A 27,624-nucleotide genomic window follows, 5' to 3' on the forward strand; every position below is an offset into this window, starting at 1 on the left:
TGTACATAACCATTTATTAAGTGACTAGTATACTGCTTATAAATGCTAATTAGGCAAGGTTAAAGGTGCAATACGTAAGAATTTCCTTTAAAACATTCAAAAATTAACAAAAATTATCAACAGAATGTGAATAAATAACAGCTTTGACGTCAAAGAAATCTATGTATAGGGTTGCAGAGATATCTATTGAAGTTAGCATGCTAACCAGCTAGCCCCTAGCCACTTTGTTCCTAAAGAAATGATCGTCTCAAAGTCAAGAACACCAACTGTCCCCTGGTGCTCCGAGCTCTTAGTCCGGCCAAATAATTTGGCAGGTGGGTCTTTCTTATATAGAGCACTTTTAACATAAATGTTACCAGCTGTAATTTCTCTGGTTTAATTTAGTCTTTTTTTAAAGAAATCCTAGCAGCATATTGACGTTTACTCAGGCATGATGGGACTTCTGATTTGAGTATCTAAAATAAAAGAGCTTTCTGGTCCTTTATAGAAGTTATTTCTTCTGTTGGTTCGTTGCACCATGTTCAAATTCATAGAAGAAGAAGATAACATATATTATTCCTAAACCAATGTAGTTTAAATTTTGAGCATGTTTATTATGTTTCTGCCAAAGTTTCAAGTTACATCCTGTTGGGTTTTTCTACTTTGTGCAGGGTGAAATAAAACCTAAATGGTCCAGAGAGGTTTATAAATTGGTTCTAAACTGAGTCACCATCCATGAAATACCTGCTGACATCAGTCAAAGTTAAGGAGGAACAGAACATGAAACAACCACGGAGACTTCGTCACTACCTACACTGTCTTGTCCGTAGTCTGCTTAGGAAACAGGTTTGATAAAGACATTATTTAACAGACTGCGTTTGATATGCTGAACTGTTCATTTCATTATCATTGTATGGGGATAATATAAAAAAACAACTAAAATCAGAGCTTAAAACATTCACATCAAAAGTCTATTGTATCATCATATTGGTAGTAAAATTGATTTCAACGTATGCACATGCTCGATATACATTCTGTACAAAATAATCAATATTTAACAACATACACATTGACATCATTGAATACTGTTGGTTCTTTTCCATCACTGTACATTACTTCATGTTATGACCGCCGCACATTTCAGGGGCAGGGAGACTAAATCTGTCCTTTTCAGTGTGTTGTGAGAGTTGGAGATCTACAACGAGGACACGAGCCTTCGGACGTCAGCAAGCTCATAGTCTCCTTCATAGTCCAAATGTGCTGGGAGGAAAACAAATCACTAACATGTTTACAGCAGCTATGTGTTAGCCACTTACATGTGATATTAAAGGAAGAGTTCGACATTTTGGGAGATACTTTAACATGTATTTTTTGCCAGGAGTTAAATGAGAAGATCGATTATGGAAAAGGACAACATGTTAAAGGGCCAATTGTCTGCAAGTCTGACCTTATGTTTCTATCAAAGGCTGTCTGATTAAATTGTAAAAGCATGTTCCAGGAAATGGAAAATTAAGTACTTCTCTGATTCTCCAAGTGGCCAGTTGATTGCCTCAGTGGTGAAATCTCAGTGCCTGTTCTCTATTATAACACCATTATATGAAGTCAAGAAAAATGAAGCCTGTAAACTCACAAAGAAGGAAACCAACACACAATCAAATTCCTGCTTTTTCTTTGGCACCAAGTTGCTCAAGGGCACCAGCCAAAAACCTTAAAATGAAAAGCTGAAGTCAAAGCCCTCCAAACAGCGAGTCCAGCACTTTATGATCAGAGGATTGCACTCGACAACAGCATGAAAGATGATACGTGTTCACCGTGTATCACCCGGAGGAGTGTTGAGGGATTAAAATTGGCTTGAATTTGGAGTGATTTTCATTGCACTTCACTATAAGAGCCTCAGGCGTCCACCGGACCCTCAGCAGTCATAAATACAACACTCACAGGCTATTCTTTATCTACATACACGTCCTTACATTCTATAACTCTTATGATATAATGCCCTCTAGTGGCAATATACGTTAAATATGTCTAAAAATGAACTGCAGTATTTCAGATTCAGCTCCAAGAGGCACATCAGAGCAGAACAAATTGGCTCTCCTCCCCTCTGATCTATGACATGGGCACTGACATCAGCACGGAAACATCCAATCGCCCCCCACTTCCGGCACAGGGAGGATGCCCATATATGGCCATTCGACAGCTTATGACAAGGCATTCCTGGCAGTCACACAACTCTTAAGTACAACCGAGCCACATTCACTCCTGCATTGGGCAATGTTGCCCATTTTTCCTCCCTGGAGCCTGAAGTGAACCAAACAAACAAAAACATCACATACCAGCAGGTTCTGGCCATCTACAATAAATAAACGGTTCTAATCAGAGCGCTTTACACACCACTGTTCTGACTAAAGATATGTGCAAATGTTTCACTGGTGTCCATTGATGGGCCAAGGCCTTAAGACACACCCGACGCTGTCACTATAGACAGAAATACATATCATCAGGTGCAAGAGGATCCCAAAGCAAAGTGGACTGAGCTGTGTACTGAGGGTCTGGAGGGAAGGCCGGGAGACTGCTGGGAGCTGTGGAGCGGAGAGGTGCCGACGTCCAGCTGGCAGTGAGAGCGCTCAGGGCCGATGGAATCTGGAAACACAAACACACAGGCTGTAATTCACGAAAACACAATACATAAATACACAATATAACTCAATTATCGTGCACCTTTCCCTGTTCGAGGAGTATTTTACAAGACACTAGGATTCAAGTGGAGTCAACGCATCGATAAATCAGCCGCAATAAACGGTAACTGTTGAATTTCAATTGGTTTTCACTGTTAAGGAGTCTGTCTGGTTGAAAATGCAACACAACATAGGAATTAAATCAAGCCTGAAAGAGAAACAACTCTGTTCTCACATCTAATACACACAATACATGTCTTTAGACCTGTGTGCTCCTCAGCACCTTGACTTGTGAAAAGAAGCCTGGTAAAGCTGTAAGGTGTAACACACACACACAGGAGATGTTTGCTAAAAACCAAATGAGATTTATCCATCGCAATAGCTGCTTTGAATTTGATTAGATTTTTGAATTCAGCAAATACAACCTTAACCCTCATGCAAGTGTAAGTAACAAATATCTTAGAAGTACTACTGAAGAGAAACTCAAGATTTTCACTTGCATTTTTTTGGTTTTAAAATGTTTGTTTAATTGATTGATTGATTATAAAAACATTATGCAGTGTATATATATACACTGTGCACATTAGTTTTTCCTGGTGGAGTTATTCTCTCTGCACTCTGTACAGGAATACAATATATAACCATGTCACACAGATCTAATAACATATAAGCGAGTGAACCGGAACTTTGAATCAATGCCTGAGGCTAATGAACTGAAGACGACCCAGGTGTATATCATGACTTTAATGAGGTTAGGGGAAATGGCTTGGGGGAACCAGAATAATATAAATATTGATCGATGTGAGCTAATAAACTGCAGGATCTACGCTGATAAATTACTAATGAAGCCAAGATACGGTCAGAGTTGAGCTAAATGGTGGAGGTCATCGACCGCTGGAGTACCTGGTGAACTGTTTGCTTTCTTCATGAACCTCCATCTCGCGGCTCTTGAACTCGTTCAGCTCCTTACGGATAGCAGCCTGAGGGATGGACACACACACACACACACATACACACACAAGGATGATACAATTGCACCTCACCATCTGACACACCATCAAAACACAGCCATAACTCAGCCTAATCACATCCAGTCTGTGACATCTCATGTGGACATTTTGAGCTCTTTATGCGTCCTTTCCATAAATCTGCGCTGCTCCAGACATCACCTCAGCGAACCACCAACAATTCATGGTGTAATTATTGTTACGGTGACAGAACATGATTTAAAGTGTTGTGCTGGCAAGAACAAGATTACATGTACAACCAAGTAAACAGGAGTCTTGCTCTTGGTTTTCTTGGGGCATGCTTACGTTGATTTGTTATCTGCCATTAACAGTAAATAAAATATGTATGATTAATGTATAAAGTTAGTTACAGACTCTTAGTTTCATTAAATTATATTAAAATTGACTGCCACAGGTGACATGTTGTCCTGGCCCTTTCATCATACAGTATTTGTCCCTCTCTCTTGCACTCAGGCACATGTACTGATTATACAGGTGATACAAATTAAAGTCTGTGAGGGTTCAGAATAGGTATTAGGGGCCCAATCCCAGAGTCTACACTCACAGACTTTGAGGTGCATTCCTGGTAAGTCCACGAGGGTTTAGGGCTGCACACTGTCAAATCATCAATTGGACTCTCTCACGGACATTTTGAGCCTTTTATGGCCACTTTCTGTAAGTCCACATTTCTGCAGCAATGCCTAAGGGAATTACCCATAGTTCATAGCAATGTAATTATACACAGGGTTACTATGGGTGACCGGGGGATGCCCAAAAACGTTAAAAATAAACGCCATAATCAGGATGCTTATATTATTCCATATGCAATGTTTTTTAACAGAAAATTTCTAAATCACTAACTTAGATCTGACATTTTCTCCTACAACTGAACTAAGCTCTACTTAAATCACTCCATTGGACTAGGGAATTGTGTGTGTGTGTGCTGTGTAGTTCTTAAAATGAACACCAGAGGGCAGACTTGACAAAGACACTGCCCTCCAGCACTCCCTGAGGGCTTCTCTCCTTCTGTGAGGAGGTTTTATAAGGACATGGAGGACATCTGCACATTGGACCTGGAGCATGCACTTATATTCTCTCTGTATTTGGTCTGTGCCTGTTTTTCACGGTTCATTTTAGGCTAAAACTCAATATTTTAGAGAAGAGTATTCCACCTCCTCCTTTGCTGCAACAGTCTGTGGATGACCCTTTCCTGTTTCAACATGACAATGCCTTCCGTGCACCAAGTAAGGTACATGAATGAAAGGTTTTTATGAGTTAGATGTGGACTCGACTAGCCTGCACAGAGTCCTGACATGAACTCCATCCAACACTTTTGGGATTAACTGGAACATAGACTGTGAGCCAGACAGTATTGCCCAACATCAATAGTGCTCTTGTGGCTGAACTGCCACAAATCCCTGCAGCTAACATTTGGAATGGAACAACACTGGAATTAAATATTCAACAATCACATAAGGATGGAGTGCTTCACATACTTTTGGCCATGCAGTGTACTTTGAAATCTTTTACTTTTCAATGTAGTTCACTTACATTTTGAGGCTTACTGTACATAAATCTTATTTATAGAACATACAACAAAGACTTGTAACAGATTGATAAGTTGACAGTATTATAAAAGCAAAAAAAAGCTGTCAATCAAACCAACAAACTACAAAATCAAGACTTTACGACAGCGTATTAACTGTAGCACCTTGTCAGCGGGAGTCAGCCGTGTCCAGGGTTTGTCTGCCCGCCGGTCGTAATCCTTGGCGTCTGTCACCTCCACATACTCGTTAAAACGCAGGATCCGGCGTGCGACGAGCTCTGCCACTGTAGGCCTCACACTCAGCTACACACACAGAGGAAGAGGAAAAGAAATGGACTACATCAGAATTCAGGAAATTAAGTATGACTTATATTAAAGTCTAAAATACGGCACATGTGCTGATGTTTCATTTTACCTTCGTGCCCTGTATTGATTATTTTAAAACCTTTTCCAGGAAGCATCTTTTATCACACAGCTGTTGTGATAGAGACAGAAAACTCCCACTCACTTCTCAGCTGAAAGAAAGTTTCAGTTCCATCTGTGTCCACTAGATGGACTGATTCCTCCACACAAAACATCTTAACAGCCTCCTAACGTGACTCATAAGGTGGAGCAAAACATATTAGTCGCTAAATATAGCCTCACTGTGTCCTCTCTGTTCTCTCTCGTGTTTGTGTGTGTGTGTATGTGGTTGGTGTTTACATTACCTTTCTGGAAAGTCTCCTTTTAATCTCTTGCTTGGCTTCTTGCTCCTCGGTTTCATTCTTTTCTGCATGCAGAGAAGTGACAGAGTCAATTCACACATTCTGGGTCTGCAACAAGCTTCTGCTTCTATTTATAAAGGTGGTTATTTGCCATGTTAAAGCATGTAAGTGGTTATGTGGTGGCCTTGACGTAAACGGTAGCGCAGGATTAGTGATCTTGTGTTGTGTTCATGGATGTATAATATGTACTGTACATCTACGTGTGTGTGTAAACAGCTTGTCGATGACTTGGCCTGGGATGCAGGTAAACTCCTCGACCTCTAGCGGTGCCATCAGAGGTTGAAACAGAAGCTGCCTGGGATTCACTGCACAGAAACCAGCCACCTCAGTCTTCTGTGCAAAACTCCTTTTTTCTTTCTGTGTTTCTTCCCAATTGTCACGCAATAAATCTCATCTTGGTCTTTGGCCTGAAGTTGTAAACCGAACTAATCAGCAAATTTCGCCACAAAAGGTACAACCACGTTAACGTGCCCTGTGACGTTTTGGCTCCAGTTTTAACAAGACACTGCAACGTTCTGCATCTGTAGATCAGTATCACTACACCAGTCAGTCATAAAGGTGAAGGTTCATTCTAGCAGTTAACAGCTGCTGTATATTTAATTACACCCCTGAAGAAATGAAAGTGTGCAGTCATGAATAAACAAAGGTCAAAGGGATGAACAAAATATTGTTCAGGTGACTTCCTTGGTAGTCATGTTTTTACTATTGTTGGAATTGAGTTATGTTACAAATAACCTACAATACACCGCCTACGGATTAGATGATTATCTGAGTCTTAATTTTATCCACAGGCTACAAACTTGTGATTGTGGGCTGTTTACTATTCCACTTAGCATAAAGCAACAGATATTACATAACCTACTCGGTCTTGAGAAGAAGAAAAAGCTGTTTGAATTGCATCAGTGAGGCTGAGAGCAACTAGACTTTGATATTGTAATACCCAAAGCTTAAATACCTCTTTTAAGTCTCTGAAATGCAAAACTGGCACGAAAACGAGCTAAATCCCTCGAGCGAAATCATTTAAGTTCTGCTCAGTACCATGACAAACAACATTGAATGTTTGACAGAGTCTGTTTAATATTCATCAGGGTTGGTTGGTAATGTGTGAGATTGTGCACACGCAGCCTGCTAACTGACATAAACTAACCTCACTTCAACTAATGTGGTGACAAAAGCAAAGGCTCTATGAACCCACGTCCTGAGGCAATCTGTAATACAATACAGACCTCAGTGTGACGGACCACATCAGGTTCTAATAGGCAGTAACTCATAATCTAGGTCGACATATCTGTCTCATCGATCTGATTAATGTGACACACAGGGTTGGATCTGGCAAGCTGCCTCTGACTAAAGTGGACAACTGGAACACCACAATACCTTGTTGTACCCAGGAACATCTATTACTTAATGTTAGAAATGTGTAGTGGTGCTGCGGGAAACAACAATGGCAAATGCAAATTTCTGAGCAAATTCTACAGCCGGACATCATTCCAAAGTTTTTAGTTTCAGAAGTATGTCCAAAGAAGCCAAAACAAAGACCAAATGTGACAAAGCATATCCTGCCCTCAGCTTCACCAGCACAGTGGTGGGTAATGAAAAGAGAACACAGTGTGTTCTGTGTCTCTAGATATTAGCTTGAAAATATTATTATTATCTAAAAAAGGGGAGGCCCAGAGAAAAGGTTTGGGGACCGCTAGCGGTGGATCTGAACTTGGTCAGAGCCCTTATAAGGCTCTGCAGTGAGCAGCCTTTTGGATGCAGTGATGGTGTACATTTGCACACGGGGAGGCAAGCAAAGTCCCCACGAAAGTAAAGGTAACAGCTGCTAACTTACGTCCATACTATTAGCGACCAGGTTAGGGTTAGGGTAACTTGCCATTTTCAGCTTACAGGTTGCTAGGGTCGTAGGTCGTTATTGCTTTTTCCCTTAGCAGCCGGGATTTTGAAGACGGTAATAGATGGATAGCGGAGGGGAGGACAGTGTTCACTGAAATAGGCAGCCAGTTGCAGACTTATACCAAGTTACTACATCTGGTGAGTCAGACTACCAAGCCACTGACTGATTTAGATTTTCCTGATACTGCAGTAGCTAGAAAATATACTAAATTACTATTTCAGTTTCTAAACATCATAATAATCATCAAACTAGTACATCACATCATCCCCCAGTTTTATGTGCATTTCAGAAACTTACGCTTGAGGATGTTTCTCTGCTCCAGCTCCTCTGTGGTGGGTCTTTGGCTCAGGCGCCTGAGAAAAGAAAACTGTTTTCAAATACTCAACAAGGAGTAGATAAGAAAAGATTTACAACTTACACTGACTTCCAGAGAAAAACAACAAGAGTTATCACAGTGACATTTGTGTAAAGACAATTTCACACCCTTTGTTGGTGTTAAACCGAAGCCTTGCTGCCTCATCTGGTACAAAAGGCCAAACTAAACTTTAACACAGATTTTTTTTTTTTTAAATCGTGCATCATTTGTACAAGTACACCGCCCACGACTACACCAATAAAATCTGCCCCACAGAGCCGCCAAATCTATGATGAAAAATCACACCTAGCTACATTTTCACAGCGTGCAGAGTGTTTGTGTGTGTACAAGTGTGTACCTGACTAGTTTGCTGCCTATCTGCTGGCGAAGCTCATGCCTCTCTGTCTCGGAGCTCCGTGGCAGAATGTTTTTCTCCTCCAGCTCTCTCTTGCTGGGTCGGTTCCCCAGTTTGATGTTCAGGGTATCTCGTCGGCGGATCTTAATAGCCAGAGGGTCTGGAACAGAGACGCCAAAGGGACAACATGTCACAGGGATCTTAGGGCCTTGAAACAATCTACGTTGAGATCAGCTGCAGATAGTAATGAAGTATCGACAACTGCAACCATTACGTGATGATGCATGTCTTTGGAAATGAAGTATTAGTATGCTGGGAGTGTCTATCCGTAGATAAGGAGCGATGCAGAAATCATGTACAGATATGATTCTTGGAAATTTTTGCTTAATTCATATCAACTTCCTTTGAACTCTGATCAACAAGCTATTTTTGGTCAACAGAGATTAGCCCTCACTGGTATTACTACTGATATTTTCTGTTCAAAGGCTTAGCTGTACCCTAAGTGCATATATAACTAAACAGCACATTCATAATGAAAAGCCTCATACAAACAACAAACACATCATCATCATCAGTCACAAGTAGCTTCTCTGAAATGTTACAAAGGTGACATACAGGCTTTTTCCTGTGTGATGTTTTACAAAACCAATGCCATACTGTTTGTGTACTCGTCATCCTCCTCGTCTTCCTCCTCATTACGGTAAAGGATTGGTCCGTCAGAGTCAGAGTCACTCGTCTGGCTGTATCTCTGCCTATCGGGGATCACCGTCACCTCCGCATGCTCTGTGTTCACACTGAGGCCTTGAGGCTTTTCTGCTTGTTTCTCTGCCGACCTGCAGGAAACGATTTCAAGACACAGTGAGCACACACATTTGCTGAAATCCAGAGATTTGTGAAAGCTGTTTCCACCAAAGGGTGATATTTTATGTTATTACATAGAATTCATTTAAATTGCACGTTTATTGCCAATCAGCTTACAGCTATGACTACATGTAGATATGTATTATAGGGAATGTTTTACTAACTCTCGTGTTTTTACTCGATTCTTACCTCAGGCTGTTCTCCTCAGCAGACTCCGGTTCTCCTTTCTTCTTTTCGTCTTCTCCTCCCTCCCCTCCTGCTTTTCCTTGTTTCTCCCCCTTTGAGCTGCTGTCCGTCTCCTTCTCTGTGAAGGAAGTGTCCTCTGTAGCACTGTTGACATGGGGAGACTGGACTGTAGGTTTAGGAGCCATACCTTCTTGGGTCTCCTCACCTGCAGCAGAGGCCTTGAGAGCAGATTTAGGACTCGAAGCAGGTTGAGAACCAGCTTTACCTTCCTCTGTCTCCTTTGATGAGGCAGACTTGGTGTCAGAGGAAAGGAGCGAGGATTTTAACTCCCCATGCTGGCTAGGAGTCTCTGCAGAGGCCTTCTGAGGTACTGAGGAAGAGGTGGGAGTGTCCAATTTCCGGTTGGTCCTTGTATCTGTCCCGCCATTCTGTGCTGCACCGCTGGTGTCCTTAGACACACGAGAACGAGGAGTGGAGGTGGAAGCAGAAGCGTTTTTTGTTGTGCCTCCTGTCTTCTTTGGATGGGAGGATTTAGCTTAGCAGGAAAAAACAGAGAAGGGATAATTAGACTCTTTCTATCCTCCAGCTACTACTAAGGACATTAAGGTTACATAAACAGAAACTCTCTTCTTCTCTTTTTGCAGTCAATGTGGTTTTAAAACATTTTTTTAAATAATTAGGGAAAAAAAGTTCTGTGGGACAAAATCAGAAATGCCTTTTTGTCTCAGCTTGCAGGTTGAGCCCCAGCAGGGAAACAAGAGAAAAAGTTGACCAATCTGTGCTGCAAAGTTTACATACTGTTTATTATGCTGCAGCTGAGTAGGTTATTAGCTAGCTAGTCTGCAAATTGATGTTAGAAGTGAACCTCTCACTGATGAATGTTTTTTTTGTCGCTCGTTCAACATGCTAACGTGCAGGACAAGATGTGGACTGGATAAAAAAGGAGATTTTAGCATGAAAGTTAATGTGGGTTGCTGTTAAAAAGGCCGTGCCTCCTTTGTCTGGCTGTTAGTTGGTGCATTCTGAGTCGTCAGTCGGTTAGCTTCTGATAACCTGATAAAGGTCTACGTACCGAAACACTGTTGTCATGAAACTTAATTGCAAGTGAAGTGGACAGTGTGCGGGAGTTTTTTTTTTTCCTGATTTTGTCAGCCCTCTGTTATCTTCTACGCACATGTCGATCTTAAGGTGTGCAAAAGCTGTACGCCACCAAATATGATCTAAAATAAAACTATTTGATTGGCTGTATGGGATTTTCATGTACATAAACAGAGGATTAAAAGGTATTTTATTGAATTAATGCAAAACTAAACCAGAAAATATTTAAACATATATATAATTTCTTCACTTCCAGTTTCACAGACACAGAGAATAAAAGAACATATGATTTTATTTTGTTTGGGCTCAAAATAGTGTGTACAATGGAGCTATTTTCATTACTTAATTCATTATTATAAAACTTTTTTTTTTTTCAAATGAATGTCTGATTTCCTTTTCTGACAAACCAACAGTGCAAAATTAAAAAGGCTTTGCATTGACAATTTCCTGTCACTGATTTATCAATTAATAGGCCGATCATTTCAGCCCCAATCTACAGTATGTGTGCACTTGATAAAGCCACATAAAGTGTTTTCACACTTTATCTGGCCTGAGGCAGTTCTATTAGAACATGCTGCCAGGCACAATAGTTTTCAGTTTCTAAATGACCATCTGTTATCACATCTATAAAACTATGACAAATATAGAATAGTTAGTACTGAATGAAATCATCCTTTAAGTGTCTGTGAAGCGTCTTTGTCTGCTGGTAAAAGCAGCCCGAGGAAATGGATGAACTTAAAAAGTTATTAAAACACTAATGAAACATCTTTTGTCCCACTTCCCCAATAACTCAACAAAAAATAAACAGAGGCCTTCAGAAAAGACTGCATGAACGTCACATGCAATAGTCTGGGCTCTGTGCTGTTTAGTTTCACTATGCTGTAGTTCAAAGAAGTACAGCACACACACACAAACACACAGTGGTAACGATCATGCCCGAGCGTCATGCTATCAATCAAAACCGCATGAGTGTGTCTAAGCTCATTTTATCAAGGCCATGCTACACTGACTTCAATCCCCACATGCCCTCTTACAAACACACACACATATATTCACTGTAGGGGCGTTTACAGCGGTGGCCAGATAAATCTTCACTTCTGCTTTCTCAGAAAACAGACAGAGAGATCGTAACAAAACACTCCTACAGTTACTCACTTGACAGGAAATCTCTTCTAATGAGCAAACGACACTATCAAGAGGGAGAGACAGGGAAATACCATTTTGTAGCCACTTGACAGAAACTTGACTTGACTAACACTTCAAATACATGAGGCAGCGTACATGAAGCAATGGTTTACGGATGCAGATGACATTAGAGTGTCTTCTCTCCCTTCAAACAGTGATACGAGCACATTTTCCATGCAGGGCTGCAGGCAGGGAAGAGCATCTTCAGTCCCAACTAGCTGAACTTACCAGTCCCGCGACTAATGGTGTTAGTGCTCCGCGCGTAAGTTTTAGTTTGAGTGGATGAGCCTGTCTTGCCTGTGGTTTTAGCTGTCTTTTTAGTCCCAGGGGCACCGTCTCTGTGCCTGGTTGTGGGTGCAGTGCCACCCGCAGTTTTGGACGAGGCGGGCAGAGTGGCACTTTGCTGTTTTTTAGCTTGAGCGTCCCGAGGTCTCACCGGGTTTCCTCGGGCAAGAGGTTTAGTATCAGACCTCTCTGAGCAGATCAGTGGAAGCAGGAAAGAGAAGTAAGGTATTTAGCAGTTAATATAGAGGTTGAAAGCAAGATAAAAGACGCGCATCTGCGCAAACAGATGCACAAATTGACATGCACACAAGCAAAGAAGAGAGACTGAAAGATAAGAGGTGGGGTGGGCTAATGTTGTCGATGGACGCTGATAGATCTGTTAATCTTGATTAGCTTTTTTTGTATCATGTTTTTTGTGCTGTGCTATTTACCCATCAAATTGTTGTGGTGTGAGTTGGTAGCGATGTTTGCCCTCTCTTGAATATAATGGAACTAGATGGATCCTTTATACTGGAGAGAAGGCAGACATCTCTACAGCTCATCCTTCCAAAACTTAGCAACTTGCACCAAAGTAATCATAGATGGTTAATAGGACTACAGGTGAGTGGAAAAATATATATTTTTCTGATGCGGTAAACTGTCTCTTTAATCTTCCCCATCCTCCAGTGTGAAGGTATGTGTGCTCTGCTACTGTATTTGCAGTGTTTGTTGCCTGTGCCCTTCGGTTTATCGACAAATGAACAAACAAATGGCTCCAGGTTCAATGCTAACAGGGTTGAGATGAGAACAGCACAACACTTAAGCAGCATCAGACAGAAGAACAGCGGCCTGTCTCCTGAGGCGGAGGGAGGCATTAGGAGATCGCTACTGCTCTATTCAGACTGTGAATGCAGCCTGCTGCAGGCTGATGTAATGGGAATATCTATTTGAACACATTAAACCTGGTCAGAGATCCCACAGAGGATTCAATGTCAGCCAGAAAACTGCTGCCGATACAAATGCATTCCACAACCGAGAGGAAAAGACTTTAGAGCAACTGAAGTCTAAAAAAAGCTGCAACGTTTAGTTCGAACATATAAAAGTGGATATGCTAAAGGGCTGTAAAAGCCCCACATTCCAGAGTAACACGACGTGTTCAGCACTTTCTGTTTGGAAGAATGAATTAACAATTACGCTTACATTTGTTCAACCAAACTGACTTAAGGAGTACTTCACACATTTATACCACTGTGGATTCAGAATAACTCCATGTCTCAGAACAAAACACTATTAACTTGGTGCAAACATTTATATGCCTGAGGTGTAAAATGGTTTCATGATCATTAAAAATCTGGAGAGAAAGAGCCTCTTTGTAACCAGCTTTTCTCCACGCTTATTTTTTTTTACCCCCTGAATACATTTTGTCCCCTTATGTTCCCTTCACTGTGTAGAAAGGACAAGTTCTTTTGTACCAGTATCAATATCTCTATATACTGGTGGCTTTCCCATTGGATGATTTATGCGTTATCCAAAGTGTGGTCCATGGGATAACTGTGCTGGTATTCACATAGTGACTTTTTGTTGACAAAAGTTTATATAGTACAGAAGAAAAGCTCTTGTGAGAGCCAGTAATTGATCCAGCAGTTACCTGTTTTGTCCTCTGTGTTGACGGGCCCAGTGGCCTGTTCCTCCTGCTGTGTCTCTGGAGACTCAATGTGAACTTTGACCTCCTCTGATGTGACACTAGATGTCGCATGGCCATTCAGATTTTCACTGCTGATAGTTTCATCTAGAAGAGAAAATAAAAACTGTGACTGTAATCTTCTGCTTTTCAGTAATGTTGTTCGAAAGCAGTTGAAAGCTTTCGAGCAACTGTTTATACGAGCAAAGGACACTGAAAAACAGGGAGAAAAGTGTTTATATTTTAAAAAATCAATGTCAAAGTGACAAAGTGTCCCTCTGTGTTTTAAGTAACTAACATTTTTTGAGCTGTAATTGCAGCTTCATCATCGCCATCCACATCATCACAGCCATTTTAAATGCTGGACAGCGGGTGCATTTTGCTGCATCATTTCCTGTTCTTTATCCTCAAAAATCATGAAATACTGCGATGAGATTTTACATTTCACAAATGGAAATGTGGAAACAATAAAGAAACTTGTCAATGAATGATCAGACAAACCTTGGTCAACGATGAGAACTCCTTTCTTGATGAGCTCCTCCCTCGTTTGTCTGGTGGAAATCTTTCTCTCTAGAACTAAAACAACGAACATCACGGTCAGTGTGTGGTTCAACAGAGGGATTTTATGTGCTCTCCCTTTATCTAGTCTTATACATAAAATTCATTCACACATAAATCAACAAAACTATTGCACAACAGCTATTTTCCTCCCCTTATTGTGAAAATGTTATGGCAATCCCCACTCTGCACTGCATGAGACACATCACAAATCAAGCCAGAGATGAAGTAATACAAAGATAATTCTGTCATCCTCCTACATCTGCTGTTGCTGTTTTTTGCTCAAATTTCTTGAGAAGGAATCAATCTGCCTTGTTCACTATGAGTTTTCTCTACACAGCAGAGCCACCGAATGAGCACACTCATGGTTGAACCCACAAATAGAGCTCAAAGGTTAGTCAATTAATCAATCCGCATAAAAACAATAGGCAACTAGTTAGACAAACTTTTTCTGATACTCAAATGTGAAGATTTGCTGCTTTTTCTTAGTCGTATTTGATAGTAATCTGTTTATCTTTGTGTTCTGGGTGGATGTTTTGGATAAAACAAAGAATTTGAAGGCAACACCTAGTGCCTAGTAAAAAATAATGGGAATTTTCACCATTTTTGACATGCGCTGGATTGAAAACCAAAAGATTAGATTCAACACTACACTCAAAGCCAAATATTCCCAATTCTAAATGTAAAAAGTGACAAGAATGGCACTCAGTAGAGCAGCAACCAACCTACCAGCCAACCAACCACCCAACCACATATTTATCAAAACAAGCACCTAATAGGATATGAGTGAAAAACAACCAATCAACCAGATATAAGTGAAAACATAACCTAACTGGCAGAGCTAATAAAGCTATGTCACCATCCATAGCCGCCATTACTGAAGGTAATATTCAACATTTAACGCTGTTGTATAGCTTTAAATAGCAAAGGATTTTTGGACAAAATCCAGAAATTGCCTTGACATCACACCTGAGCAAACCTCATCAGAAGAAGATAATCAAGAGAAGAAATCAATGATAAAAAATGAAAGGGTTTTGACTCCAAAAGTGTTAAAAGAGTGGGAAACATAAAACACTCTCAGGGTTCACAAGTTCAGCCACAAGAGCTCCAGGTGTGATGCGCTCTAGCTGGCCCTCAAGTCAACTGACACGGAGGCATTAAACCTTCATACAGATACATAAAGGAAAAAAAAGGTCAAGTGCACCTGGCAGCTGTCAAAGAGTCTCTGCTTTCTGTATTCACCTCAGTCCTTTTTGATTTCCCAGCCAAAACTTCAGGAATGAATCAGTGAGAAACAAAGTGTTCACTCTTCTCCTTTTAAAGCTCTTCTGCTCCAAACACTGCTCCTGTTCACACTTAATGTTCAACATGCATCCAAAAACACAAGCCACGCTGTTGCTTTAGGAGAGCACATCAGAAGCCAGTCGTCGCTTGTCCATACTGTGTCACACAAGACAGCCTACCTTTGGAAAGATCTTGGAACTTGTCGCTGGTCTTCTTCTTCCTCCACTTCCAGGGTTTGAACAGTTTTCCTAGAGACGACAGCTTGCCTCGCTGCTGCCGTGATGCATGGGCATTCTGGGTATTGGTGGCGCTGTCCACCACTACATCACAGCTGGCCAGGGATGATGATTTCTCCAACCCATCAACTAGAAGACACACATGGAGGAAAAACAAACATGACATTAAAAATCATGATACAAGCTCCACACACAAGCATGCACTACAGATCTCTATATGGACCAGAGGGTTCATGTTTTGTGATACATGGAGATAATACACCTACTGGGTATATATTTATAAATTGTATAAAATAAATTATTAACATAAAGTATTCTAGTAAGAGCTAATGCTGGACTAATGTGTTCACTCATCCATACTGCAAAACACTGACTAGTTTCATTATTATTCCTGTTATTACATGAAATGAAGAATGCTGGTGAAATCTGAGGGCAACTCACAATGAACTAGTATCAGGATATCTATTCCACATCAACATGCCATGAGGGCACATTGTGATTTAGGTCCCGCTACATTTATAATGTACTTCATACCAGTTGTTACACAGACTAACCCTTTAAAAATGTCTGGCTTAGCAAAAGCTAAAAAGAAAGGCTTGAAACTATTGTCATGGACTATATTGAGGTGTGTTGCTGCATCAACAACTTGTTTAACTCTAAAACTCTTTTTGATGGCTAAGCGGGAATATTATTTCTAACTCTGTCCCAGCACAGTATTTGCAGTGTGTGCGTATGTGTGTGTGTGTTTTGGCTAGATCCATGTCCTTCCACAACTCCTCCTCTTCCCGTTGAAAGATTAGAAGTGCTGTGAACTCTCTGGAATACTGCAGACAGTGTGTGGATGGCGTGTGTGTTTAAGTGAACGTGCATGCTTGTGCACAGCTTTACAGAGGAAAGAGAGGTGGTGTGTGATTCCTCAGATTGAAGCAGAGGAAGGTTTTTGTTTTTTCAGCTATATAACAGCTACTGCTGAAGCCTGCTGACTGTAGGGAGCCCAGCGGGGATAAAGAGAAGCATTTCTGCATACAAACCTTCCAAGTATTTTTTCCCTGAATCTACCAATTTGTCCTATTGAATTACTTTAATTCATTCAGTTAGAAGGAGGAGAAGTTATTGTAGGAAGTGGGAATTTAAGTTAGTTATTACGGACAAACACCCACAGTGTTAACAGCAGCTGTGTTTCAAACTGAAGGGGCTGACTGAATTCATTTCCTAAAATTGATATTTGTTAAAGGAGTACTCCACAGATTTTTTTTTAACTACATGAAATTACTTATTGTATTATGTTATCTTTTAGTGCATTTGATGTTATAATATGTACTGTATGTATTTTATGAGCCATGCAACAGCGAAAGACAAATTTCCATTATTGCCTACATCAATGGGGAATAAAGTTTTTTGAATCTTGAATCTCTAGCATTGCATTCCTATTACATTGTTAGACTCATTATGGACAATTTTAGTACCAAAATTGATGCAGCAGAACCACATACTTTTCAATTCCACACATTTTTAATCCTTGTCCAAACTTGGTGCCTACATTTCCCACAATGCATTGGTTTGAGATTCTGTGTTATGCTAGTAGTGGCTAATGTAGCCCTTAAGCCACTAGCCTCAATCAGACATGAGGAATAAGCTACAGAGGTCTAGTAAGCTCACGAATTTCTAAGCTCCACACACCTAATTTTTTGATTTATTTCCAAAATTGTGGTCTCAAACTACAACTTAAGCTTACGAGGGACCCTTCAGGAGCCACAAAATGCTTTATTCACCTTTTTCACTTATGCAGCAGCAGACCTGTAAACAGACATTTGAGAGGAATTTGTAAAATCTACTGCGTTCTTATTTTGATGGCTAAAAAGCTACTCCATCATATCAGCATTTAAAAATGGGATGTCCCATTTTGCACAGTTTCATTGGATTTGTGCAAGTGATGTCCCTCTTTGAAATGACATCAGAGAACGGGACGTTTGGGGTCTTAACTTTTGGCTGACAGATTAAACAATTCTGTGACTGAATCAGATGATTGTTTTGTGGCTGCTGATGGGTCAAGATGTTACAGTCGAGTCTTAACAAACCTTCACACAGACAAACTGATCTCGGCTCAACGTCCATCTCAACAACGACTGACAGAAACATATTACAGGTTTGTTAAAAGGCAACATTGTTTTCGCAGTTCTATCTAAGAGGCTTATGCAGCAACATGGTCAGCAGAAATCTCCCAGATTTCACACAGACCAAAGCTGCAAACACACTCAGCAAAGTTGGCTGGATGAACCCGACGCTCAGCACATTTAACAATAGGCAGGAAATAATTATTAGTTAGCTAAACCAGACCACCAAAACCACTGTATGAAAGGTAAACAAACACTGCAGTTGTAATATGTTCTCACTGGACATCTCTGGTGGAGCAACAACATATCCTAACCTTCAGCTGAACTGAGAACAATCAATACCCTCTCATCAGCGCTGACAGACAGTTGATGCCACTACTAGATGCTGGTGGCCATCTGGTGCTCAATACACCTCACTTATGGACATGCGCTGAAGCTGAAGAGCATAAATTGCCTCTGACTGCTGTTTACTGGGGATGGCCGATCAATGTATTGTCTCAGTAAGAGCATACTGAATTACATCAAATGTTGAGATAAGATTTAAAGCATTTGGCGGTCTGCAGGGCGATAAATCACAGCATGACAGAAAACTACGCAGGTATGAGTGCTCTCAACCGGATATGATCACCCTATGACCCTCCCTGCTGAGGGACGTAGCAAAAACAACATGCACATACACAGCGTTGCAATTAAGAGCACAAAAACCCAGAGCGAAGACATGGAAAAGTGCAGTGCAGAGCGCAGTACATGCTCTCCCCAGACACCAATTTAGTTGTTTCTCTCTCTCTCACACTCGCACAAACACACATGCATCCACACACACACTCTCATTTCCTGTTCCTGTGTTGATATCAAATCGCAACAATAGGTGCATTTCAGCAGCTGCTTTGTGCCGCTAATGATGGGAAAATCAGTAACAGCGATTATCATCACCATTATCCCAACTATTAAACCTCTAGTGGGAACCAAACAAGGACAATGGACAGACTTATTACTTGCAGAGCAGAGAAGTGAGAAAGAAAAAGAAGAGAAAGGAAACACAAACCGGGGAGCGGAGACAAAGAAAGATTATTGTTATGGTTAGAGAACAGCGAAAAGAAAATAGGAAGAAGAGAAAGGAAGAGACAAGAATGGGCCAAGAAGATGACAAATGACTCATCACCTTTTTCATTTCTTTCTGAACAAATCCTTGAGTTGGTAAGACAAACTAGTGGGTACTTTAAGAAAAAGAGGAAGATTCATGCGTCGTGTAGCAATACAGGAAATGAGTCTCTCTAGTAGCCTACATTCCCATGACATACACATGCAGTGCAAGTTTTTTGAGTTATCTGTCAGCCACTTTATTATACTTTCAATTGATCCTTGCCCCACTCTGCAGTGTTCATTACAGCATCAGTTATGTTCCTTTTGTCCACAGGAAATCAGTAATCATGTCCTCTAGATAAGGGGTTTCGCAACCTTTTAGACACCATGCATCAGAGCAGAGCTATCATTTATCTGACGGACTAGGAGATGGGGTGGGGGGTGCTTTAAAGTCTTGTGAGCTTGCTATTTTGGAGTATTTGCATCCCGAGTGACCATAAAACTGAATTTTATGTAGCTGTCGTCATATCTGCTGTTGAATTTGGCTTTTTTCTGCATAGTGTCCCCATTATCCTCACTGTCTGCGGGCCTTTTTTCAGTACCGGTAAAAAAAATACTTGCCTTTGACCCACATGTAACATAACCACAAGTGTTTTCATTGTCATACCTAAACTCTAAACATGTGTTATGTAATAAATAAGTTGGCTCTAGACCAGTGGTTCCCAAAGTGGGGAGGATGGACCAAGGATGCCCATTCTTGGGGATCTACTACTCTAGCCTGCTGCCCCGAAATCACATTATATTGACATTTAAGGAGCAAATAACAAAGTCAGGTGACATTGTTATAGAGTGACAAAGTCCATGAGGTCAGGGTGGTTGGAAGGTCAATAAAACATCCGAAATAAATGCAGCTTGTTTCCTGTTTCCAACCAACAGTCAATGTTTTATATTTTAAAAAAGGTGCAATTCTCATTTTCTTGACTGAATAAACAAACTGCCCTCAAAAGGAAGACACTATTTCATACGGTTATACTTTGTTAATATTTGCAGGAACCTTTTAAGTAGCCACCTTTTCAGGTTCAGACATTATTGTGAGGACTTTATTCTTCTCTGAGAATGTCTTGTTTATTCAGTTTTCAAGATAAATTATTTTGAACTTGTGTTATTAATTAAAACCTTATTAATATAGCCTTCTGAGTCTGAATTTCTTTTCCAAAACTTAACTACATAGTACACCTTTAAAGCATGACCACTTAGCACAGGTCTCCCAACCTTAACCAAGTATTTATTTTAGCCCAATCATGATTCATGCCCTAACTCTAACCAATTCATCTTTGTGCCTAAACCTAACCAAACTTAATACCATAGAGCTGTCACAAGTCAGATTCACTCTTAAAGAGATTTACTGACGTTCCCTCTGGCACCACGCCCCTGAACTATGAGGCGGCATCATGTTGACCCACCCACCCACATTGCCTACTTCACACACCCCACCCTGTGAGAAATAAATACAGAAATCAAGTGTCAGCAGCAAGGGAAGTGACAGCATGAACCACTATAAGGAAACAGGCTGTTAAAGATTAAAATAAGCTCAAAGCCACAGAAAGACCAACTTGTACTCTATAAGAAAAGAAGAATGAGAGCAGCTGGGCTTGCTCCTTGATACAACAGTCAGTATTGTGTTCAAGCAAACCAGGGTCAATTCAGAAAATTTAAATCCATTTATTACACAACAACTGCAAACGTTTGCAGCTAAACTGCAATCCTGCTATTCAGGCAAGAGAGATCTGTCTAAGAAAAGCACTGGATTTTTACCCAAACAACACTGACTTCAGCTCTTTAACGGCACCAGTGTGGCTCCAATCCACCTCGGGTCAACTCAGGGATGTTATTTCGCCTTACAACTGCTGATTCTCCTCCATGATTCCACACTGCACGGGGGCGTTTTATTTTGAAACAGATGACTCTCGATGTCATGCTAGAAGGGTGAGTCAGGGTTTGGATACATAGCAGCTGTGGAAATTATGTGGGATCATCAGAAACACTACTTGAGACACGACAGACATCTCGACAAAGTAATCCCCGCACAAGACTTATTCAGTGAACATTATTGTTGTTCAGCACAGGGCAACTACACTAAACATATCAGATGTTACACTGGTTTAACAGCTGCTCAGTTTTTTATCAATTTTCCATGGTATGGGTGACACATGTTGTCTGCCATTGTAGGGTTAAAGTGGCTTTGTATTGTGACATAGCCTGCAGGATTTTTTTTAGACGTTATAGCAGGAACATGTGTTGAGGAGGAGGGGAAAGGGAGAGGCTTCCTTCCTTCACTACAAGTCACCAGGGAGGGAAGAAACAGGCGTCATGAATAGAGGAAGAGGGATGAGGGGGGAGAAAGAGGGAAAGAGAGACAGAAGAGAGGAGAAGAGAAGACGGAGAAACAAGGGGAGATGTGGAAACAGAGGTGGGGCAAAAAGAATAGAGGAGGGCATAAACAGAGAAAGGAAAGAAGAAGAAAATGAGGCAACAGGAGGTGTTGGATGAGAGCGGAGGGAGGGGCGGCGCTGGGCATTGGCTGCAGTTTTAACACTTGGGTCATTTCTTCCAAATCGCTCTCCAACATGAGCCAGAGGAGCACACTTCTGCTTAACTCATGACACTCACAGGACCGAGCAGCGTGGGTTAAGTCAAGAGTAAAACCTCAAAAAGAAATCAAACAGGAAGCTGCAGCTTTACAGTGTTTGAACGCAAAGTCATAACTCATTAAGGCTCAGAGGATATCATTTTAATGATATGACCATGACAGAGTCATTTCCCTCTCCTGCTTAGTGCTGCACATTCAGCATTTAAAGTACAACACAGCATCATTTTGTAACCAGTAATGAAGCCATGCAGAGCATGTAGATCATTATTATAGCTCAGGTTCCTATGCATGCATGGTGGCTAAGTGTGCTACAGAACAGTTTGGGCTTTACTTTCAATGCTGACAGTGTTTAAGGTCCAGTTTTGTTTTCATACAGAGACATTCTTCATTGCCTTTACCTCACTACCCTAAATGTTCTCATAAAAATGTGAAATGTTTACTTTCATGGCTCATGGACAGAGCGAGGACTACAGATGGCAGGGAAAAAACATTTTAAGTACTGAGGTACAACACATGCTCACACTCCTGTGCTGTTATTGGAATGACTCAAGTTAAGTTCATGTATTTCCGGCCCTGTCCACCAGTGCACAAGTATTTGTTAAAACATGGCTTTTCTTTGCATTCTGGCCTTTTGTACGCATGTAAATGGCATTTCAGGTCACTGAAAATGGACCTTTTGGAAAACTCCTTCCAGGGTGGAGGTATTCAGAAACTCCTTTTGCAGTGTTTACGTCTGGATGAGCAGAAACTGAGATTTTTGGAAATGATGATGCAGACACCCACGTTCGCTTCATAATCAGTGCATGTCGCATCATTTGCAAGGTGAGCTTGGATTATGTATTATGATATCGCGGAGTATTTAAGTTACACCGACGGAATGAATGTTTTATTGTCGGTATTAGAGAGACACAAACAGACATTGAAACACAATGATGGAGCCAAAATTGGCTGCTGACAATGTTTTAATAAGATAGCATTATCCGGGAGGATTATGTAAAGTAAAGTGACGTTTCCCTGCCTCATCATTTTAGTTGTGTTCTTGGAAAAAACTGTCTTGTATCAGCCAAGGAAACCTGTAACATGCATAAGAGAAATTAAAAGTAAAAATCAATCATAGTATTTTCTGTTTCTAAAAAAATCAACCACAGAGTAGGCAATCTGCTTCCTGTTTAATTTCCCTGAATGTGTGCAACCTCTGCTGTCTTTGACTATTGTGAGTGATTTTGTAGTCAGTAGTAGTGGTCAGGCTGGTGACAACTTAAAGGAGAAACCTGAGTAATTAAACAGAGAAACATCAGCCGACAAAAAAAAACTCGACTTAGTGGCAGTGGACTGACAGATTTGACAAATGGGGCAGCTCTATTTGCTGAGGAAGACTGTGTGATATGGCCAAAGACATCCAATCAAAGTAGAAGTAAACAAGACTAAGAGTTCAATGCTGATGTCAATACCTAAGAAGTATTGAGGTTTATCTTCATCTGAACACATTTGGGAGATTCTGCACTGATGTTCATACACCGTCTTTACATTCATCACCATCAAAACACCACATGAGAAGAAGAGCGTTCAACCCTCTGAAACCTTGAGAATCTACAGCAAGGAGAACTGAAGCTGGCACTGCGTTGCTTTTACTTTTATTTGTCACCAATCTCTTTACTAAAATGGCTGTTCCTCTAAAAGCAGTGATTCATAGTCACGTGGTGTGTAGTGACTTGCTGTTTTTCTGTTGTAACAGTTAGTAAATTGCCGTCATTTGCATTCACTTTGTGCTGCAGGTGTGAAACTTTAGCCCTTTTCGCACAGAGGTTCTGCATTAACGCCACCTTTGTTTGTTCACACTGAACCAAGCAGCGCCCGCGTATAAAGCCGCTCCAGTGTGTCATTTCATACAGCATGCCGGCCTTGCAGAACCAAAAGTGGTGTGACGGTACACATCGTAACGTTGCGATCGGTGTGGTTTTTGCGTTTTCTTATAGGTGCATATCGGCCAAAATATTTTCCGATATCGATAGATCTGCCATAGGCCAGTATCAACCAATAATATCGGCCAACAGAGAAGTCTGCAACTATTTTGATAATATTTAAAGTAATTGTTTTTCCCAGACCTCTCTTTTGTGAGCATTTTGCAGCTTTTCTCTATTTCACAGCATTGCTAACAGATTATATTTTGATTTTGTACTGTTTGTTGGACAAATAAAGCTATTTAATAACAGCATCTCGGCCTCTTGGGCTTGTGATTAGGGGTAGACCGATTATCAGTCCTGGACGATTATCGGGCCGATATTCAGCATGTTTTTTTCTGTCAGATAATTAAAAAATGTTTGATGTTGGATCTGATGCAACATCCCCTCACATAACAATATGACTGGTTACATGGCACAATTAATGGCCTATATATGTATAAATCTGCAAGGTAACGAGTAACTAAAATGATCAAATAAATGTAGTGGAGAGGAAGTGTAGGTAGTAGGAAAAAAGGAAATACTCAAGTAATGAACCTCAAAATTGTACTTAAGTACAGTACTAGAGTAAATTCAACTACTTGGTCCACTCCATCACTGGTTGTTCAAAATTTTGACACAAAAAGTTTCATTTTTACTGCGAATGAATGATGATGTCTAACAATGGACGAGCTGTATGGAGTCATTTTAAGTTTATATGGTTGTTTTTCACGTTTTCAAACAAGTCCCCATCTACTTCAGTTGTTTTTTTGCTGTGAAGCAAGAAGCAGAAACTTTTTTGTGGACCACGACACTTTACCCGACTTTCCATCAACACGGGGGGTGAGAATGTAGTGTGTGACTACGATTTCATTTTTGGGTGGACTTTTCCTTTTCCTAGGATCCAAACATCAGCTATCAGTGGCCCTGAAAAAGCCATATCGGCCGATCCCTAATTGTGATTAGCCATTTTTCACAGTTTTCTGACATTTAATAGACCAAACGCTCTGTCGATTTAATCTTTGCAGCCCAGAGGTGGCACTCCAGCTCTTCTTCTCCTTAGACATAATCAAAATCTTGAGTTTGGCAACTGTCAGACCTCAACGATGAGTGATGGGATTTCCTGTGGAGCCTTGACACAGACAGACAGACCCACTTGTTGATTTAAGACATGTCAGCTAATAGGTTCCTGCCTGTGATTTAAATGTTAATCCACTGAGCTAGACTGGCTTTTCCAGATAGTCCCTCTGCTCAATCTCTGCTCTCCTCTGGGTAAACAAAACTGGTTCAAAACTTAAAGCTGCTCTCTGGACTCGTGTCAAACTCGCCTGCTTAAATACATAAACTCACATCACAAACCAGCCAGCAGCCAGCAAAAACAATGCAGCTTTTTATAAACAACTCTCTTGAGTTACACAACACATCCTGCTTTAAACAACTGGCTATTTCACTCTTGGGCAACTGAACGCAAGCGGCGATAAATTTAGACACGCAGCCGCGAAGTGAAGTGATGCAAGTGAATTAATAAAGCAGTAAGCTAACTCTCCATTAGCATAAAACTGTTAGCGCTCCGTTTGTGTTGAACTGTGGGGAAGTTTAAGTTTAAACTGTCCGACAGAGGATGTTACAGACAGACACAGCGAGCAGACATCCTGGGTAAAGACAGTGGAGTGTGTGTGTGTGTGTGACAGAGAGAGAGAGAGAGAGAGGGAGCTCACACACTCACCGCTCGCGGGCTGAGACACGGCGGACACGGCGGTCTGACCCATATTCAGCTTTCTCCGGTGCACCGAGCCCCCCGCCCCCGCCCCAAGATCCCCACGATCACGGCCTCCAAACGCCGCGTAAATCCCGCCCGCAGCCGCCGAGTGAGTTCATGTCGAGAGGCTGAAAAGTTTCAGACCGTCGGTAGCTGAGTCGCTGGAAACTTCACTGACTGACTGACTGACTGGGTCGCTACTACGTCGTTACTTCCCCTCCCACCTCTCCTTCCTCCTCCGGCGAGCAGCCGAAGAATGCCTCTCATTCCTCTCGTCAGATTAAAGGGCGCTGCTGGGGTCAAAGGGTGGCGGGGTCCGACACCCTCAGACACCACATTGCACTGGCCAGGACCAGAACATAATGGACAGGAGGGTTTAGTTTTTCAGCAGTAAGAATGCAACTTCACTTAAAGGGGCACTTTGTAGTTTTGGATAAGAAATTTTTACCAAAATTCAAACCCAGAATTTTAATGTTTACAATATTAATGAGGTGATAATGCAAACTCTTTTGTATAAACTGAAGAAACAAGCTGTTCTCGCAGGAAAATAAGGTCCCCAGAACAATGTTTGAAGCTAGAAAGGTGGCAGGGTCCGCCACATATAAACAAAGTGAAACAGTGCTGTCCTTTAAAGTGATAGTTTGGGTCTTTCGATGTGGGATTGTATGAGGTACTTATCCCCTAGGGCTTTGTGCTGCTGAAATCACACCAGCAAACTTATTTTAGCCACCTAAGTCCCACCTAATTAATATATATCCGTTTAAGTGTAGCTTAAAGTTGCCGTTAAACAGCCTTTTTCTTTAGCACTAAATATGGACATTGAGGGAATGTAGTGCCAAAGGGAAAGGCTGTTTGACATAGCGTACACTTAAATGGCTGCTGGTACAGTTTCAGCAGTATAATGCTCTGCCTCCTGCCAGCGCTGCATGCTGCTTTCCACGCTGGCGGCGGGATGACAGTCATCAACTGCAGGTAATACACTGACTAGGGTTAAGTACCTCATATTTGTTTATTCTGTTTATTCAGGCGTGAAAACGAAGAGAGTTTATTTATTTAGTTTGTTTAGGCATTTAAAAAAAAATAAGTCAGTGATCTTTCTCCTCTGATTAAAATTTCTTCCCCAAAATTACATAGTGCATCTTTAAATGGTTTGAACATCTGCCAGTGCCTACATTGGTAATTTTGCTTGTTGTGATGTCATTTCATGGAGAATCTTAAATGCTTCATATCCCTAAAATCCGTATAAGCTTAGGTTAATACCCACTGAGCAAAAACATATCCAAATGTCTGTTCAACGTTCACTAGTGATGTCCAAGTGACATCCTCACAGGGTTAAACCTAGGGGTTCAGATCCTCCCTGGCGCCACCATCTGTTGTGAGCACATCTTGCCCCGCACGTCATGTATTGTAACGACGCTACGATGCGCTTTGAGGTTCCAGAAGTTGGCGCGCAAATAGTTTTGCTGTCCATCTCCATTCAAGCAGAACTCGAACATTGTTCAGTTGGCATTAGGTTTGAAAGAGAGGAAAGAGAGTAATTTATTTAATAGCTATAGATACACAAATCATATGATGAGATCATAAAAGACAACACATTGTTAAGATTAAACCAGTGGCTTCCAGCTATTTGTCTTGTGACCCCTCACATTAAAGCAGCGTGGGGCCCTTTGCCACATTCCAGATGTTTTGTGAGTGAATAACTAACTGTTTGAGGCAAAAAGAGGGAAAATGATACATTATCTCACATAAAACCAAAGATTAGAGAATGTTGTAAATAGTGAAAGTATATTTTTGTATACTTTCCTCTTTCATTACCCTTCTCACGGCCCCTCAGGTCTATCTGCTGACCTGAAGTGACAGTTTACAGGCTAAATGATGAGTTGATTAATCCCCTAAAAAGTGGCAATGACAAAAAATAATGATTGCAGCATGAGTATGATGTGTGAAGAGCAGACAAAGAGAGGAGACAAACCACCGAAAGCATTTTGAATAGAAAAGGCTGTAACATCAGAGATAGCACCCTTCCCCCGTAAAGCTAACGGTGTGCTTTATGTCAGCCGAACTAGGAAAGATATCAGCCAGTCGTGTTGTTGCATTGACTGGAGCACACAGCTGAGACTCATGACAACTTTTTTTATTGTGGTTAC

The 27,624-nt window shown here is 41.1% G+C and overlaps 1 protein-coding gene across 1 annotated transcript; it reads right to left on the reverse strand.

Moving 5' to 3' along the window:
• On the reverse strand, positions 1-25,683 carry phactr2 (phosphatase and actin regulator 2). The gene is made up of 12 exons (XM_073482055.1): positions 25,445-25,683; positions 15,875-16,060; positions 14,355-14,429; positions 13,821-13,961; positions 9,629-10,160; positions 9,236-9,411; positions 8,582-8,738; positions 8,166-8,221; positions 5,915-5,976; positions 5,373-5,510; positions 3,558-3,634; positions 1-2,619 (listed from the first exon to the last, which is right to left on the reverse strand). The coding sequence occupies exons 1-12, from the start codon at positions 25,485-25,487 to the stop codon at positions 2,604-2,606; spliced, it is 1,659 nt and encodes a 552-aa protein (XP_073338156.1). The 5' UTR covers positions 25,488-25,683; the 3' UTR covers positions 1-2,603.
• Between the last annotated feature and the right edge of the window lie 1,941 nt (positions 25,684-27,624).

The sequence above is a fragment of the Pagrus major genome, chromosome 15, assembly GCF_040436345.1.
Source record: "Pagrus major chromosome 15, Pma_NU_1.0".
Taxonomy (NCBI): Eukaryota; Metazoa; Chordata; class Actinopteri; order Spariformes; family Sparidae; genus Pagrus; species Pagrus major.

Coding starts and splice junctions, on each gene's coding strand:
- phactr2 (XM_073482055.1), bottom strand. CDS start 25,487: ATGGGTCAGACCGCCGTGTCCGCCGTGTCTCAGCCCGCGAGCG. Junction 10,161..13,820: donor CAACACAGAGGACAAAACAG/GTAACTGCTGGA, acceptor TTTCCTGCTAAG/CTAAATCCTCCCATCCAAAG. Junction 8,222..8,581: donor ATAGGCAGCAAACTAGTCAG/GTACACACTTGT, acceptor TTCTTTTCTCAG/GCGCCTGAGCCAAAGACCCA.